The sequence below is a fragment of the Pteronotus mesoamericanus genome, unplaced genomic scaffold, assembly GCF_021234165.1.
Source record: "Pteronotus mesoamericanus isolate MK-2021 breed Mesoamerican mustached bat unplaced genomic scaffold, CSHL_Meso_final contig_101, whole genome shotgun sequence".
NCBI lineage: Eukaryota > Metazoa > Chordata > Mammalia > Chiroptera > Mormoopidae > Pteronotus > Pteronotus mesoamericanus.
The window spans coordinates 13,417,723-13,433,107 of record NW_026555001.1 but is presented as its reverse complement, the minus strand read 5'-3'; the positions used below and the strand labels follow the sequence as shown (position 1 = coordinate 13,433,107).

At 44.5% G+C, this 15,385-nt stretch overlaps 1 protein-coding gene across 1 annotated transcript in view; it reads right to left on the bottom strand.

Annotated features, from left to right (window-relative positions):
• The window catches only part of ALK (ALK receptor tyrosine kinase), a 632,462-nt gene that overhangs the window by 434,536 nt on the left and 182,541 nt on the right, over positions 1-15,385 (bottom strand). The window contains exon 2 of the mRNA XM_054565684.1: positions 10,646-10,765. Coding sequence (XP_054421659.1) covers positions 10,646-10,765 — 120 coding nt within the window. The remainder of the gene's footprint in view (positions 1-10,645; positions 10,766-15,385) is intronic.

Here is a 15,385-nt window from a genome sequence, read left to right as displayed (position 1 = left end):
CTGTACTGTTGGGCAATTCACTTAATCACTTGAGTCTTGGTTCTCTTGTGTCTAAACCTGAGATATTTATCACAATAATGATGCTGATAAAAATACAATCTGCTGTGACAAACAAATAAGAAAATGAATGTGGAAGTGCTTTCTTAACTGTCAGATACTGTCTGTGGATGTCCTTACCACCTTGGTCTCCCTGAGCCTCCGATTCGCCACAGGAATGGAGGGATAAGCTGAACTGATAACCCTGGAGGACCCAGGGCAACTCTTACTAGAACAGGTGTCCTCCCTCCAGCCCTATTTCATATCCATACTTCCGGGGCCACCTGGGTGTCTGGGGAGTACTTAGGAGCACACATGCTGCGTGCAGCTAGGCTGCTCAAGATGAAAGCTAGGCCCTGTCACTTTACTAGGTGTGTATCTCAGGGAAAATTTTTTAAATTCTCTGCCTCATTTTTTCATCTGTAAGATGGGGATAAAAGCATGGACCACCTCAAGGAATTGCAAGGGGATGCAAAGCAATACGTACATGAAGCACCTAGTGCAGTGACTGGCACATAGTTTATTATGAAACGCTAGCACACCGCGGCTGACTCCAGGTGGCTCCAGGAGTCAGCCATGGCAGAGGAGAGTTAAAGGGGCGCATGGTTAGCACTGAAGGCAGAGAGCTTTGACTATGTCCACCCTTGTGAAACTCCTTCCTCAGTCTTTGCTTTTTGATGCATTGATCAAGCTTCCCTTTGGAAGTAAAGTCACACTAGACCTTGAGTAACCAGAGCTGGATTCTAGCCCCGGCCCTGTAGTGTGACTTTAAGCAAATCATTTAACCTCTCTATGCCTTAGTTCCCCATCTGAAAAAAAATAAAGTAGAGAAATAAAGTGATTCTCAGGTCTCTTCCACCTCTACCATTCTAAGACCAATTTTACCTTTTGGGTAAATGGCTGAAACAAGTTCTGTAGCTTGCTCTCGTCAGTTAGTTTGCAGAATCCCAAGAGTCCTGACTTCCAGCCCAGGTTCGAATAATTAGGGGCTTCTACTCCTCCCTCTCTAGGTTGTCTCCTAAAGGGGCACTTAGCCCACCAGTCACCTTTGATATGAATCCACCAGCTGTCATCAACATCTGGTCACTCACTTCATAAAACTAAGTACCAAACCTGGCACCTGCCTGACCCCTCCCACAACCACTCTTCATTTGTCATGGGGTCCTAGAACGGAAATCATTCACTTCCCGCCAGCTTGCTCCCTAGAATGCATCTGGGAACCAATCTCCCAATTCAAGACATCTGTTTAGCTCACTTATAATCAAGCTGCAGTGAAGAAGGGCCAAGTCTCCTTCAATGAATCAATTATATAAACAGAGCCTTGAAGACAGTCTTGGAAAAGGCTGCATAGCATGCATGCCCACATGGTAGGAGACAGGCACCAAAAGCTTAGTTCTCATTTTTCTTATCTGTGGCCATAACAATGTTACAGAATAAACAAATGGGACTTGCTTCTCATCCTAGAACAGAAAATCGAAAATAATTAAAATTGTAGGCATTCTGAAGCTACTGGCCCAGCCTCCTCATTTTACAGATGGGAAAAGCTTAGGAAGGTGACATGACTTGGCTAAAGTGGAATAGCCTAGGGCCTGGAGAATTAAGAGAGTGGAGATCAGAGCTCGGTTTGGACTTCCCATCCAGTTCTCTGCCTGTGATTTTCAGGAAGCATCCATGGAAGCAACCACCCACGTGGGGTCTCTGTCAGAATGAAGCAGGCTCCAGAGTCATGATAGGCATGATAGAGACTCTAGTGGTGTGTAGACTGCTCGGCATGACATCCATCCAAATGCGATCATTCCTGAAACTAGGAGGAGGGACAACAGCTCTGAGGAATGTGGCATCTACAACAACCAGAGGAGGCTGTTGGACATAGAAGGTCTCTCCCTCAGAACATGCACAACGGTCCTGCCCACTTGCTCTGCTGTCTCTGCTGGTGAGAATCTCCTGGAGGCTGGAGGTGAATATGGAGTTCTTCTCTGATGTCAATCTCAAAAAACCAGGAAATGCCAGGCTTCCCTACCACAGACTTTGGGCCCTTTCAGAACCCCCAGCCCAGCGGAGGAAATGGACATCCTCACTTGACTCTCACAGTGAACAGACACAGTGAGGCCATGAGGACACAGAATGAAGGAGACTGACTACCTGGGAGGACCAGAGGCTCGTGGAGGAGACAACTTTCGGACAGCACCTTGAAGCATGAAAGGATTTCTATAGGTGGTAAAAGTTTAGCTATGACATTTGTTAAGAATAGAGGAAAATACAAGGTTATTCCGGGCAGGTGGGAAACTAGTACTGCTTATTTTTGTGTAGTTATATAAATTTTGATGCTGGACTGCCCAGGATTAAATCCTAGCTTGGACAGTATCATGGTTAAAGGTAAAGTGCTTTGAGGTTGTGAAGGGCAAAGCTAGGGACTTGAAGAGTTTAAAGGAAAAACCTCCTGGAATATAGAGCCATGCCACCAAAATGCAGGCTATTTTACTGTCCTCTCACTAGAATGTCTCATTCCTCTTCAGAAGGCATCTGTGCTCTGGGCACATGGAAATCTGTCCCCACAGTTTTTGCAACAATATTGTCAATTAGGAATCATGAACATTCCCATTTTCATACAATGAATAGAATCAAAAGAGTAGTTTACTGGCTAAAGGTAGCAAATAACTTACAAGAATCAGAACTGGGAATGAATCCCACATCTCAGTTCCCAATATGTTTCTTCCCCACTGCTCTGCGCTTTGCTTTCAGACAGAGGCTAGAAGGCCACTGGCTTGGATGTTACAAAGGAGATAAAAATAGGCAGTGGAGAGTTGAACAAAGACTTGCGGTTCCCAAACCTAATCCTCGTCCCCAGACCCCAGGATCTTGTTTTTAAGAAGTTCTCAACGTGCCAAGGCAGCAACTAGACAGGACCTGTCCCAGGGTCCATCCACACCAGGATGGTACTGACATGCAACCCTTAGGATAGCACAAACCCACCAGGCCGGGGGATAGTCAGGGAACCAAAGTGATGGGATGGGCAAAGCAACAGGCAGGAGTGACATGTGAGGACATGCTTTGTGGTCCTGGTCTGAGAAAATACGAACCTCTGCTGTGGAGGGATTACATGTGCGCTCCGCCAAACAGGTGGCCTGGTGTGAACCGCAGCTTTGCCACCAGCCTCAGGCAGATCACTGGCCTCTTGGTGCCTCATTTCTTCACTTGTAAGATGAGGCTGTCTGGCAAGACTGCTGTGGGTCCTGGCAGCTCACAACCCCTACGAATTTCTCATAGACCAAATTATCCTAGTCATCTACTCCAATGGGCTAGTTAAAATCCTATTAATCTGAGGTCTCTTCTGACATAAAGTTTTGCATCTGAGGTTGCTCTTGACAAAACATTTCATTTTAAGAGGATTTCCTCTCATTTTTCTCACTCTTGATCAGTCATTTTGCTGCATATGTTTTGGACACATGTCTTTCTAAGCTGGTTAGAAATGTTCTGCATATAATATCTCAGATGTCCCAAAGCTGTCAAAACAAAAATTCCTCAGCTCATTCCTGTCTACTGAATATGCATTTTTTTTTTTTTTAGATTAAGAGAAAACATAAGATTTCCCACAGCAGTTAAAGCCACAGCTTTGAATTCTAAACCAAAGTATGGTCAGCCTAGCTACTGTTCTCCTTGTAGACATATGTCTTTCCTGGAACCAATTACATGACTTTTGGAAGCAATTACATGAATTTCAGAGGATTGTTGGGAACATCCCTATTTTTAAAAAATAAAACAGACACCCTCAGGGGTTGACGACTCCAGGCTGAGAATTGAGAGATCTGCATATATTCCTAGTTTGTCCCTGGGTTGTTCAGCAAATGTTGCAATTTTATCTATTATATATTTATTAAGAACCCAACTGAGGACAAAAACACTGGATTAAGTACTAGGGAGGCAAAGTGGAGCAAGGTGTGGATTCCTTGACCTCAAAGAGCTTACAGTCTAGGAATCATGATGTTTCAGGGCCATGAATAACTAAGAGATGAGGAAAACTGTGACATCAGGCACATAAAGTGCTGCAGAAAGATATTATATAACCTTCCTTGGGGTGGGGGGGGAATGAGGTCCACAACCTTGCAGGCTATTATAACTTGGGGTTAATGTGGTCACCAGCTGCTAGCTGTGAATGCTCACTATATGGTTTCCAAAAAGAAACTCTTCTAAAACTAACAGGCCTACAATGTCTTTGCTAAAACTAAAAAGACTTGTTTGCCAAGCAAACCTTCCTATTAGGTCTCACGGTTCCTCAAATCCAGAGGTACTGCACACACATATAAAACAATCCTACCTTTTGAGACAGCATGGATGCAACTGGAGAGTATTATGCTAGGTGAAATAAGCCAGGTGGTGAAAGACAAATACCATACAATCTCACCTATAAGAGGCACCTAATGAACAAAACAAACAAGCAAAACAGAACCAGAGGCAGGGAAACAAGGAACAGACTGACAACAACCAGAGCGGGGGAGGGTGGGGGGCCGGGGGGTAAAGTAGGGGAAGGCTCTCATCAACGAACAGCTATAAGCGACCCATGGACATGGACAATGGAGTGAGGATGGACTGTGGGAGTTGGGGGTGGGCAGAGCAGAAAAGAGCAAAGGAGAAAATTGGAACAACTGTAATAGAACAACAACAGCAATCATACAGCAAGTATTTAAAAAGTACTTTCCAGATAGATGTTTGGGACCATCTTAAACCTGTGATAAAATTGCACTAGGTGAGAATCTCTATAAGGGGCAGGGGCAAAGAGCTTGGCAAACTGTAAACACTCACTGGATGAATGGAGAAATGACAGAAGGAAGGAAGGAAAAAAGAAAAAAAGAAGGAAAGACAAAGAAAGTAGGAAAGACAGAAAAATGTGGCCTTTAATCTCTCTGCTTTTTGGTTAGGTCCCTTAGACTCATCTGTGATTGCTTTATCAGGTGACCTACATTTGGGCCATAAAAGGGATAAAATACAAAGTATGAAAGTGATTTGATTGGAAAGATTAATCAGGGAAGCTCCAGGTTTGTGAAAATGGGCATCATCCAACTGGAGAATTTGGGATGTTCAGGAAATAACATTCCCTTTATATAAATCAGAATTTTCTCAGATTTCAAGAGGGGGTGATGCCACTCTACTGTTATTTTTAAAATTCCATCAATATGCACACTCATCCCTCTGCCTGGAATGCCCATCTCACTGGCCTCGGGTGTCCCTGGTTCCCGTCTCCAGAATGTCTTCTCTGGCACTGGCCCCTGCTGTGTTACAGGGAGCTTTCAACAGGCCTCTGTGACTGCACTTGCTGTAGAGCAGGCAGGGCTCCCTCCTCCTTGACAGCTCCTCGAGGGCAGGGAGTGTGTCTATTTGTCCTCATCACTGCTGTGCCTAGAGCAGAACCAGACAAGCCATCGGTGCTCAAAGAATGTGTATCCCCATCCTCCCATTCTCTGTGGTGTCAGAGACACACTAAGAGGGAAATAATGCATGGAGGTGGGGATGCAAAATTGACCCTCGGGAGGGAGGACAAAATTGGACCAGGCATTAGCGTGTCACCTGCCCAGGAATGAAAGCTGAGACCATGTTAGCAGGAGAATGGATACATGGACAGAAGCCCAGACAGCCCTGGGTGATCCTCCCCATGACTGTCTGGCTGTCTCCCTTGCTCTCAGTTTCTCTCTCTCTCTTTCTGTCCCTCATGCACCTCTTTCTTTCCCTTTTCTTTGCTCTGGCTGTGACAATTATTTTAAATGGATCTCTTTTTGACTTGCTTTTCTTGTCTTTGTGCCAGCTGGTTAATCATTTATTATACTTTAATCTGACTTGTTTCCTTTCTTCTTTTTATTCAATCTGTCACTAACAGAAATAATTGTTGGTATTTATTGAGTGGATCTCTGTGTCTTCATTTCAAAGGTACAAGATATGATCAAGTGGAGCATTTTAAATAAGTCTCTCCTTGAAACGCCTGAGTCAACTGCTCTTTATTTAATTTTCATGGGTTGAGTTCATTGGCTCCCAGCAGGCCAGTGGTCCTCAGGGTGACAAATGTTCCCTGCTTTTGGTCTTGTATGACTGCTTGCATTGCTGTCCCCTTTGGGACTCAGACTTTATGGTGAATGCAGCCAGGAGCCTTTTGCTTACCATGTTGTAGATAAAAGTGCAGTAGCATGGAGTAGGAAAGAACTTGACTTCCCAGCTCAATAGAGCAGGGATGGGAAGAGAACCCAAAAAGGCCTGGCCTGTCAGGGCAGAAGAATTGGTAAGAAAGCTTTCGGCCCTGACAATGGTCCACAAGGGAGCTGGGAGCTGCTTTTCAGTGATTCCAGGCTCTGGAATGGCTGATCACGGCCAGCCACATTCAATACGTAATTTCAGAAATGGGATCAAACTGACTTCCTGCCAGAGCTATGAAGCAAATCCTACAGGAGACTGGAAGGCCTTTTGTTTACGATTTTTGATTCTGTGGTAGGTTGATTTTTTTTTTTTTTTGAGGGAGAAATATATTGAATTTACTTAGTCTTTTCAATCAAAAAAATTGATATATTAACAGGACAGGTGATAGTGGTAGCGACAGCAGGGAAAATAATTTAAAAGTCTAATTTTTCTTCCATTTCAAAAGCACCAGTCCCCAAATTGGGTGGTCCCATGGGTTTGAAAGCAGGCAAAGTTTAGATAGCAGTTTTATTTGAAGTCCAACAAGGCCTTTGTTGTGCCCTGATGTTGAGGTGTTGAAAGGAATTTTTCTTTTCCAGGAGTTAATGTTCTGGATATTGGAGAACTGGAAGGATGAAGAATTGTATTAGTTTATTAGAGCTGACGTAACAAAGTACCACAAACTGTGACGGGGGTGGGAGGCGGGGGGCGGCGCTTAAAACAACAGAAATTCATTCTCTCACATTCTGGAGGCCCGATGTCCAGAATTAACATGTCATCAGGGCCATGCTCTCCTCGACAGCTCTAGGGGAGAATCTGCCCTGTGTCTTTCTCATATCCTGGGGTGACTGCCAGCAACCCTTGGCTTGTAGGTACATCACTAATCCCTGCCTCCATCTTTGTATGGTGCTCACTCTGTGTGTGCGGCTTTGTCTATTTACTCTTATGATAAAGACACCAATTATTCTGAATTAGCTCGCTCTAATCCAGAACAGACTCAACTTGATTGCATCTGCAAAGACCTTGTTCCCAGATAAAATCACATTCCCAGGTACTAGGTGTACACAATTCAATTGATAACAGGGACCACAGGCTCTGGTGGGGAAGATAAGATGGACCATGGTACCTGGGGGCCTATACCCACATTTAGGAAGATGTGAATTATTTGGCCTGCCTGGGACAGTTTCAATTTAGGGACATCAAGTCTTGGTCCTACAGCTGCCCAGATCTTGAATATCAGACCTGTCATGCACTTCCAATATCAGGTTGTCTAGGAAGTGAGAACCCCTTTATTTAGAGGAGACTTTATCTTTGAATTAACTGTGTGATATGGTAGAAAGAGCATTCAACTTGGTGTCAAAAAATCTGGATTTAGTCTTTCCTGACTGTACAGCTGCTCCATAACTTGGGAGCACAATTAATAAACTTCTTTGGCCCCCGATTTACATTTCTATAAAAATGTTCTATGAAATAATATCCACCTACCACCATTTCATAACAAGCTTAAATTAGAAAAGGGGTTATGAAAGAGTTTTGTAAAGTATCAAACTTTTTTAAAAACACATGAAAATTCTCTTTCCCCTCTTCATTTGGGCCAGAACCTTTGGTTATTCTGTTTGAAATGTTGGTCTGATTTTCCCCACACCCAGAGTGAGCAAACATGAGTTATGGTCCGGTGGGATACCATCTGTGCTGGGGCTCTAGAACTTAGTGCCCCGCAATGAGTCATCAAACCCCACAGTGGCCTTAATTTCTCAGCACCTGGAGCTAATGGATGGAAGAGATTTTTATCTGGGTAGGTAGTTAGAGCCCAATCCTTGTAGTCAAGTCTATAAATAAGTCTTAAGGCATCAGAGCTGATGATAAAAGGAAAAAAACGAAGTCTGTCTTTAGATATCCTCCCTCCTTCAAAGCCTAGGGGGATGAATGGACAGCCCTTGCTTGTCCGTGATGAAATTAGCAGCCTCTGTCACTCAAGACAGGAGGCCAGCAAGAACTGAAATCTGATACCAAATGCCAGGGAAGAGAATATATTTTACACAACATAAAAGACCCCAATGTAAGATAGAGGAAATATAGGGAGACTTCAAAAAGGTAGGTCAAACTTTTTCCTCAAGCAGATAATTATAGGCTGGGACTGAGTAAATCTTACTAGCCTCCCTGTAGTTTGTCTCTGCTCATAAAACACTGGTGAAAAGAAAGCCACACTCCACACAGGACTGGACAGCCTGCCTGACAGGGCTGGCCTGCCGCTGTGTGTCATGAGGCCTGTGGCCAGGCTGGCGAGGCCTACTCTCGTCACTCCTCCTGACTCCTCCCCAGAAGGCAGATGAAGACAGACGCCAGGCGCAAAGCTCCATCACTCAAGTGCCTGCATCGACTCGCTGAGACTTGATTACTTCTCACTGTCTGAAGAACTACCCCTTCAGGCGGCAATTTTCTAGTCAAATTTCTCTGCCTCAGTTTGAGGACTTAAAATTAATGAAGTTGTTAACATTTCTTAAAATACCTTTCATGTTAGGCTGCAGAAAGGTGTGAATTTATCACTGCTGAACCTGGTGGCCTCTTTGATTCATGGAGAGATGTGGGCGGAGCCCCGTCACGCCCTAACCCTGCTTTTAGTTTGCTCTGCAGTGGGTCTCAGGGTGAGTCCTCAGCGCTGGTGCCCTGGGGTTCTCTCCTCTCTCAAGAAGGAAAACCATGAGGATTCTGGGTGACAAGGAGAGTCCGAAAGGGACCTCTGGAATCCTCCAGATCTATTCATTTGCCCCTCCATCCTAACTATACAGACAAGAAAGACAAGGCCCAGGGAGAGGGAGTAGGTGTATCAGGGCCTGTCAGTGGTAGGCAGCAGCTGGATAAGCCCGCCTCTCAACCTGCAACTTTTTTCTCTGCCACAGAGAATAAATGCAGTGTCCTCTGTGTCATGCAGGGGGTAAACCTGCCTTTTTTGGATATTTTGCATTTTATAAAAGTTGTCATTCTGTGGAGATACTGAATGACCTGGAAAGCAAATTCAAAAATATTATCCAAAGACCAGTTTGTACCACAAATCTGGTTAAAAGGCAATAATGATACAAAGGGCCATATTTCAATTATTTATAGACACTTCCCCTTATTATAAGACGACATTCAATGTCTGGGTTAAATAAAATCAAGAAGAAATTCTTATCTAGAATCTCCTTACAACTACTGATCTTCCTCTCCCACTGGGGAGGCTTAGGACGAGGAGGGAACATCCCAGCAGAGTATAATCCTAAACTGCCTTAGGGTTTTTGATGCATTTATTTTTTTAAGTTTTAAATGAAAGGTACAACTATTATTAACCAAGACTATCTGCATTATGGATGAGGGACAGCAGTGAGTGGAAAATCTCTGTTAGGTGCATTTTAAAAAGCTCAGGCTCAAGGGCAGAGACTGAGTATCTGGAATAGGTAAATATACCCAGAAGGGATCCAGAACTCAGTGCTGTACCACGTTCATCAATATTTCATTGAATCAAGCCCAATGAGTGAGTTCCATCCCTGGAAACCTTCTGCATTGCTCTCTCATGCACCACCTTTATAAGTGTTTTCTATGTGATGGGATAATGTGAGGAACAAACACAGCTTAGTGCCTGCCCTCATGGAGTTCACTCTAGAGGAGTTTAAGAGAAGAAGATGTCCACCTGGAAATACGGCAGCTCTCCTCCAGGGCTGCTCATTCCTCTGCACAGACCTAGCTCCTATGAGCTGTTAGGATGAGCACAGGGAAGAAGGAATCCTACCTCATGTGAATATGGCCTCCTGAGGGCTCCTAGGATAGGACCTAGCAGGCTGAGTAGGCAGATAGAGCCCTGGGAGACAAAATGAACATCAGGAAAGAATTCTAGATTTGTAGTTAGAGAATCTACTCTGTGTGATCTTATTAGGCTCAGTTTCTACATTTGTTAAAACATAACGAGACTTGGCCTCCTACCCCTAAGATTATTGCAGGATCAAATGAACTGAAATAATATCCAGAAACATGTTTAGGTACCTTCAAGGAGATACCAAATGTCAGGGAGTCACCTGAGGGTCCCAGAAGACCTGCAAGCCTCATAGAAACAACCTTCTCTCAAGAGATCACCATTATTAAAAACACTCATGGGTTAGAACCCTTTATCTGGAAAATCACAGTCAAAATGCAAATAAGCATTACATCTAACGATCAGTAAGGGGATGCTGGGAACACCGCAAAGGCTGGGGGCGGTGCGGTACGCCAGCAATAAAGCCCTTAGTGTCCTTCAGGATACAGAATGCAACTGTGGGTCTGGAGGGGACAGGCCTGGGTGCCCATGGAAGACCACAGAAAGACTTCCTTTGTGTATAGGGGGTTGAGGGGTCCATGGAGAGCCATGAATAGATATCACACTGAAATTTACAACTTCCTTAATTATGAGATGGTGATTGTGCATCAGAAATATACTTACCATATCGGCTGCGATGAGACAGGAAAGGGAAGGAATCTTTCATTATCCAGGTCAAATTCCATGCAAAAGAATCAGGAGGAAGAGAAGGCAGATTTGTCGGTGATTCTAAGGAGCTGTGACCTGGATGTAAAAACAAAGAGAATAATAATGAATGTGCTTGGGATGCATCTTTTTAGCTGTCATTCATATCACTTACAAAAGAAAGTTCATAAGAGGCTTTCATGACATCCATTGGAAAATGAGGTAGAAAAGACTGAGCCACTAGAACATAGGATAAACATCAGGACTTCAAGGTACATTTGTTACTGAGGGCAGCCAAATCTAAGAAGTCTGAGTCTTGTGACCAAGGCCATGCCGAAGATCTCTGGGAGACGAACTAGAAGGCAGGATACTTGATGGCTTGGTCTAACAGCTCTGTCCAAAGTCTCTTCTGCCTATAAGAATTTGTGCAACTTTATAGAGGACTTCCACTCATCCCACCCAAAGAATGCTTTACCTCTACTCTATGTTCAGACTTGTAACTTCATTAAATGTTGTTTGCTTGGGTTATTGCCTTATCAATGAGAAGGTTGGAATTGCACTAAGAAGTTATGAGTTTTTGATGATTATGTTATTTTTTTTAAAGCTAGGTGATGGGTTTTTTTTTTCCCCTCACATAGCCAAGAGTCCAGAAAGCCACAAAGGATTAATATATCTTATCTGCATAAGAGAAAAAAGGATTGAGAGAAAAGGAGCAAAAGCAACATTATTCCTTTGCATAATGGAACCTTGAGTGGGTTTTGTGTGGTGAAAAGTAATTTCATCCAAGGCTACACAGGTTTACTTGGGGGCAGGCTCAAGTTTATTAGACTTTTAAAAAATTAATTAATCTACAAATCAAATGAACACACATTACAGGCTCTTATGCAGTTCTTCCCTGAAATCCCCAACTCAATCACTATTTTTGCTAATGTTTTATGGTGTGCAAAGCTTTTTCTGTTAGAGAAAGAAGGGTTAGGGAATAAGTTCTGTTTAGGAAACAAATACGCAGCCCAGATACATCTTTCTGGTAGCATTTCTACACAATGGCTCAGAGGAAATGCACGGAAAGAGGTCAGGATCTCTGCTAGGAAGTTTCAGAGAGAAGCCATCTCATTTCACCCTCATAGCTTCTGTTTTATAGACGGGCAGCAGGGCTGAGAGAGGTGACGCCAAAGGCCAGCTAGGTCTCCTTGGGGGCAGGCTTGAGTTTATTAGACTTTCAAATAATTAATCATATGAATTAAGCACATATGGACCAGGCACTATGCTAAGTACTTTCAGTGTCAGATTACATTCACTTCTTACAACAACTTTGTGAATAAGTACTATTGTTGGTCCTCATTTTGTAGCCAGGGAAACTGAGGTGGAGAGAAGTTTGATATTCTGATTGTCGCCACCCAACAAGTAGACCAGGGACAACAGACTAGGCTGGTCTGATGCTATCACCCACAGTTTTTTTTCCGCCTTCATGGACCCCCACGAACTACTGCAGGGTGTTCTACAGCTCCTACAGGGCCATTCAGGGCCCCCCACAGGGCAATGGCAAAGGTCAGAGGTCACCGCTGAGCATACTCCAGAATAGGACACCAGTGTGAGGAGTCTGAGAAGATTCTGGCAACTAGCCCCTACAAAGACCTTTATGTGAATAAAAATTAGCACTTCTATGTCTGAGTCATACATGTGGCTCAAATTTTTAGTACTTCTGAAGCAACAGGAAGATCAAGCCTAGCTGTATTTCCTGATTTCCAAGTGAGGTCATTTTTCTTAAACATACAGTTTAGGAACGGTATTAACTTATTCCTGAATGTGGAGCACCAAGCAGATAGAGCTGGACTTCAGGAAGCACTTATGACTCTGTGAGTGGGCACAGAATGAGAGATGACTTTCAATATGGACAAGGGCCAGGTTATATATTCAGGGACAGAATAATATCTGAAACCATTCAAAAGAAAGGTCTCTGAAAACAGAATCACGGCCCAGCAAAGAGCCATGGGTACCACTGCGGGTCACACCTAAAGAAGCTTAAAGCGTTCTGTATCCAAAAACTGCCAATAAATTATTGGCTATCTTCAAAGCCGAGTACTGGAGAGAAAGCAGGAATTTCTGCCTCGCCCTTACAGGAACTCCTAGAATTTCTGCCAGCAGGCTGAGCGTGCAGGGCTCTCAGAGGGCAGCGGGGACAGATTTACTGGATGAGGCTGGAGGTACAAACAGGGAGATCAACCAAAAGGATGGGCCTCCTCACCTGAAAAGGAAAAGACCAAGAAAAACACAGCCGGCATGAGGGAAGTTGTTTGCCAATGTCTAAAGCACTGAGACAGACGTGAGTTCTAGTCACAGCTCCTAGAATACTTATAAACTTAGAATATAAAGGAAACACTTTTGAATTTAGCAAGGGCTGGGAACAGACTGTGCTGCCTCCGCGTTCCCTCCCCTCCCTACCCCCACCCCAACATAGGGACAAGTGATGCCATGAGAAGCAATCTGCTTAGGCGAGAGAAAGCCTTGTTTTGGGGGCTTTCCCTCTGAAAAATGGGAGGATCCGGAGTGAAATTGGCCTGACCAGAACCGACGTATGGCTGAAGGTGTGAGTTAAGACACGCTGGCTCAGGAAGAGTGTGTCTTGGACCGTGGGGAAGAGGGGTGAAAAGCAAAGGAAAGGGGAAAGCAGGAGCAAGAGCTTTCAAGTTCCTGGCCGAGGCCACCACTCGCCTGAGGAGAGACAAGTGAAGGCACGCTCTCCGGACTGAAGGCATTGTCGATAGGTGACAGGTAACACTGCTTCAGGGTTTGGGGTTTTTGTTTTTTCCTGAGCCCTTTCCAGGTGCCGCAGGGTGTGCAGGCAGAGCAAAACCCCCAACTTCTTGACACAACTCTTTCCACAGTGTCACCTCCTCGTGCCGTCAGAGAGTCCCAGGGTTCATCGCAGTAACAATCCCCTTGCAAACGCTGCAACTCCTTTGCCTCTTTCCTCCTTCACAACTGTCCTGAGTGGCTGAATGTCGGGGTGGGGGAGGAGGGATATGCCCCAATGCTGACAAGTCTCACTTTAAGTTCCTAACCACACACCCGGAGAGAGCGCTCAGGACTCCCAGGAGTCCTTCCGCATCCCCTGACGCGCTCCACTTACCTTCGCTCTCGCCACACCGTCACTTCCAACTTTCCCTTACCTCTCACGCCTCCCATTACCCCCATTCCTGCACATTTGCAGCTAGTAATCTTGTTTCTTATTTCATTGAGAAAGGAGAAGCAAATCTACCACCTTACAGGGGTCACGAGCCCTACATGCTACCTTGTCTCCTGTTACGCACTGAGTACACTCAGAGCGGGGGCAGCCTTCCACCTGGGTGCTAGCCTCACCCCTTTTCAAGAAATCTGCTCTCACAAGGTCCCCCCTTTCTCCTACATCAACAATCCCCCTTCTACTGCATCAATATTATCTGTGACAAACACATATCATCCTAAGTAGTAAGAAAAAGAAAAAAATTTCCCTGACCTTCATGCTCTCCTTCAGGCATTGTCCCATTACTCTGCTCTTTCTCATGGATCAGTCTCTTAGATTTGTCTATGTTCCTGTCTCCACTTCTTCCCTCCCATTTTCTCTTTAACTCAGTAAAGTCAAGATTGTCTCTACTACTCCAGGTCAAGGTCACTGGAGACCCGAAGGTGCAGATACACTGGCCACATCTCAGTCCTTACCTTCCTCAACCTCTACGCAGCACTGGACCCTGCCAACCATCCCTACTTCTTGGATTCCTCACGTCTTGCTGACCATGTGATCCTTGGTTGCCATGCTCCTTGCCTCCTACATCAGTGGCAGGTCCTCTTTGCTATTCTTTGCCAGATCCTCCCCATTTTCTCTGCAAAATGAACATTCTCCGCTTTCCGGCAGCACATGCCTAGGAGAGTTCACGTCTGAATACTGTAGTTCATTACAGTGACTTTAACCAGCTGACAGAGATCAAAGACCATGAATTCCACGTGACCCCAGGACACAAGACCCTTCATGGACTTTAATGAACAAGGGACTTGTTTTAACCAATCACATACACAGTTATAAACTCACTCTCTCCAATCTAAAGAGCTGAATTTTAGTTCTGAATTAGCATGACTGCCACGTAACCAGCTTCTTAAAGCTTTAAAGACTCTGACCTTTCTTACTTAGAGAACTACTCACTGAATTTCTCCTTGCCCGGCACGTCAATAAGCTCAGCTTTTTAAAATATTTTATTTGGGGAGGGAGGTCCTCTATTTTATTATTTGACAATTGTTAAAAGTTGGGAAGCTTGGGCCTTTTCTCCATCTAAACTCACTCCCAAAACCCAGTTTCACAGACTTAAACAGCATCTATATACTAGTGCCACCAAATTTATGTCTCCAGCCTCAACCACTCCCCTGAACAACAGAATATATATCCAACTGCCAGTGTGAACTTCCTTTTATTGCCTGATATATATCCCAAACTGAACACATGCAAACTTAATACAGCATCGCTCCACCTAAACCCCAGGTATTCCCCATTTCAGGAGGTGATCGATTGAGCCAAAAACCAAAGAGGAATCCTTGGCTTTTCTCTTTTTCCCACACCTACATCAATTCAGCAATAAATCTTTCCCTGAATAGTATCCCTTCTCATCCCTCCCACATCGCCTTCCATCAGAACTACTGCTATGAGTTCCCAGCTGGTCTCCCGCCGTCTGCTATTGCTCACCTGTCGGG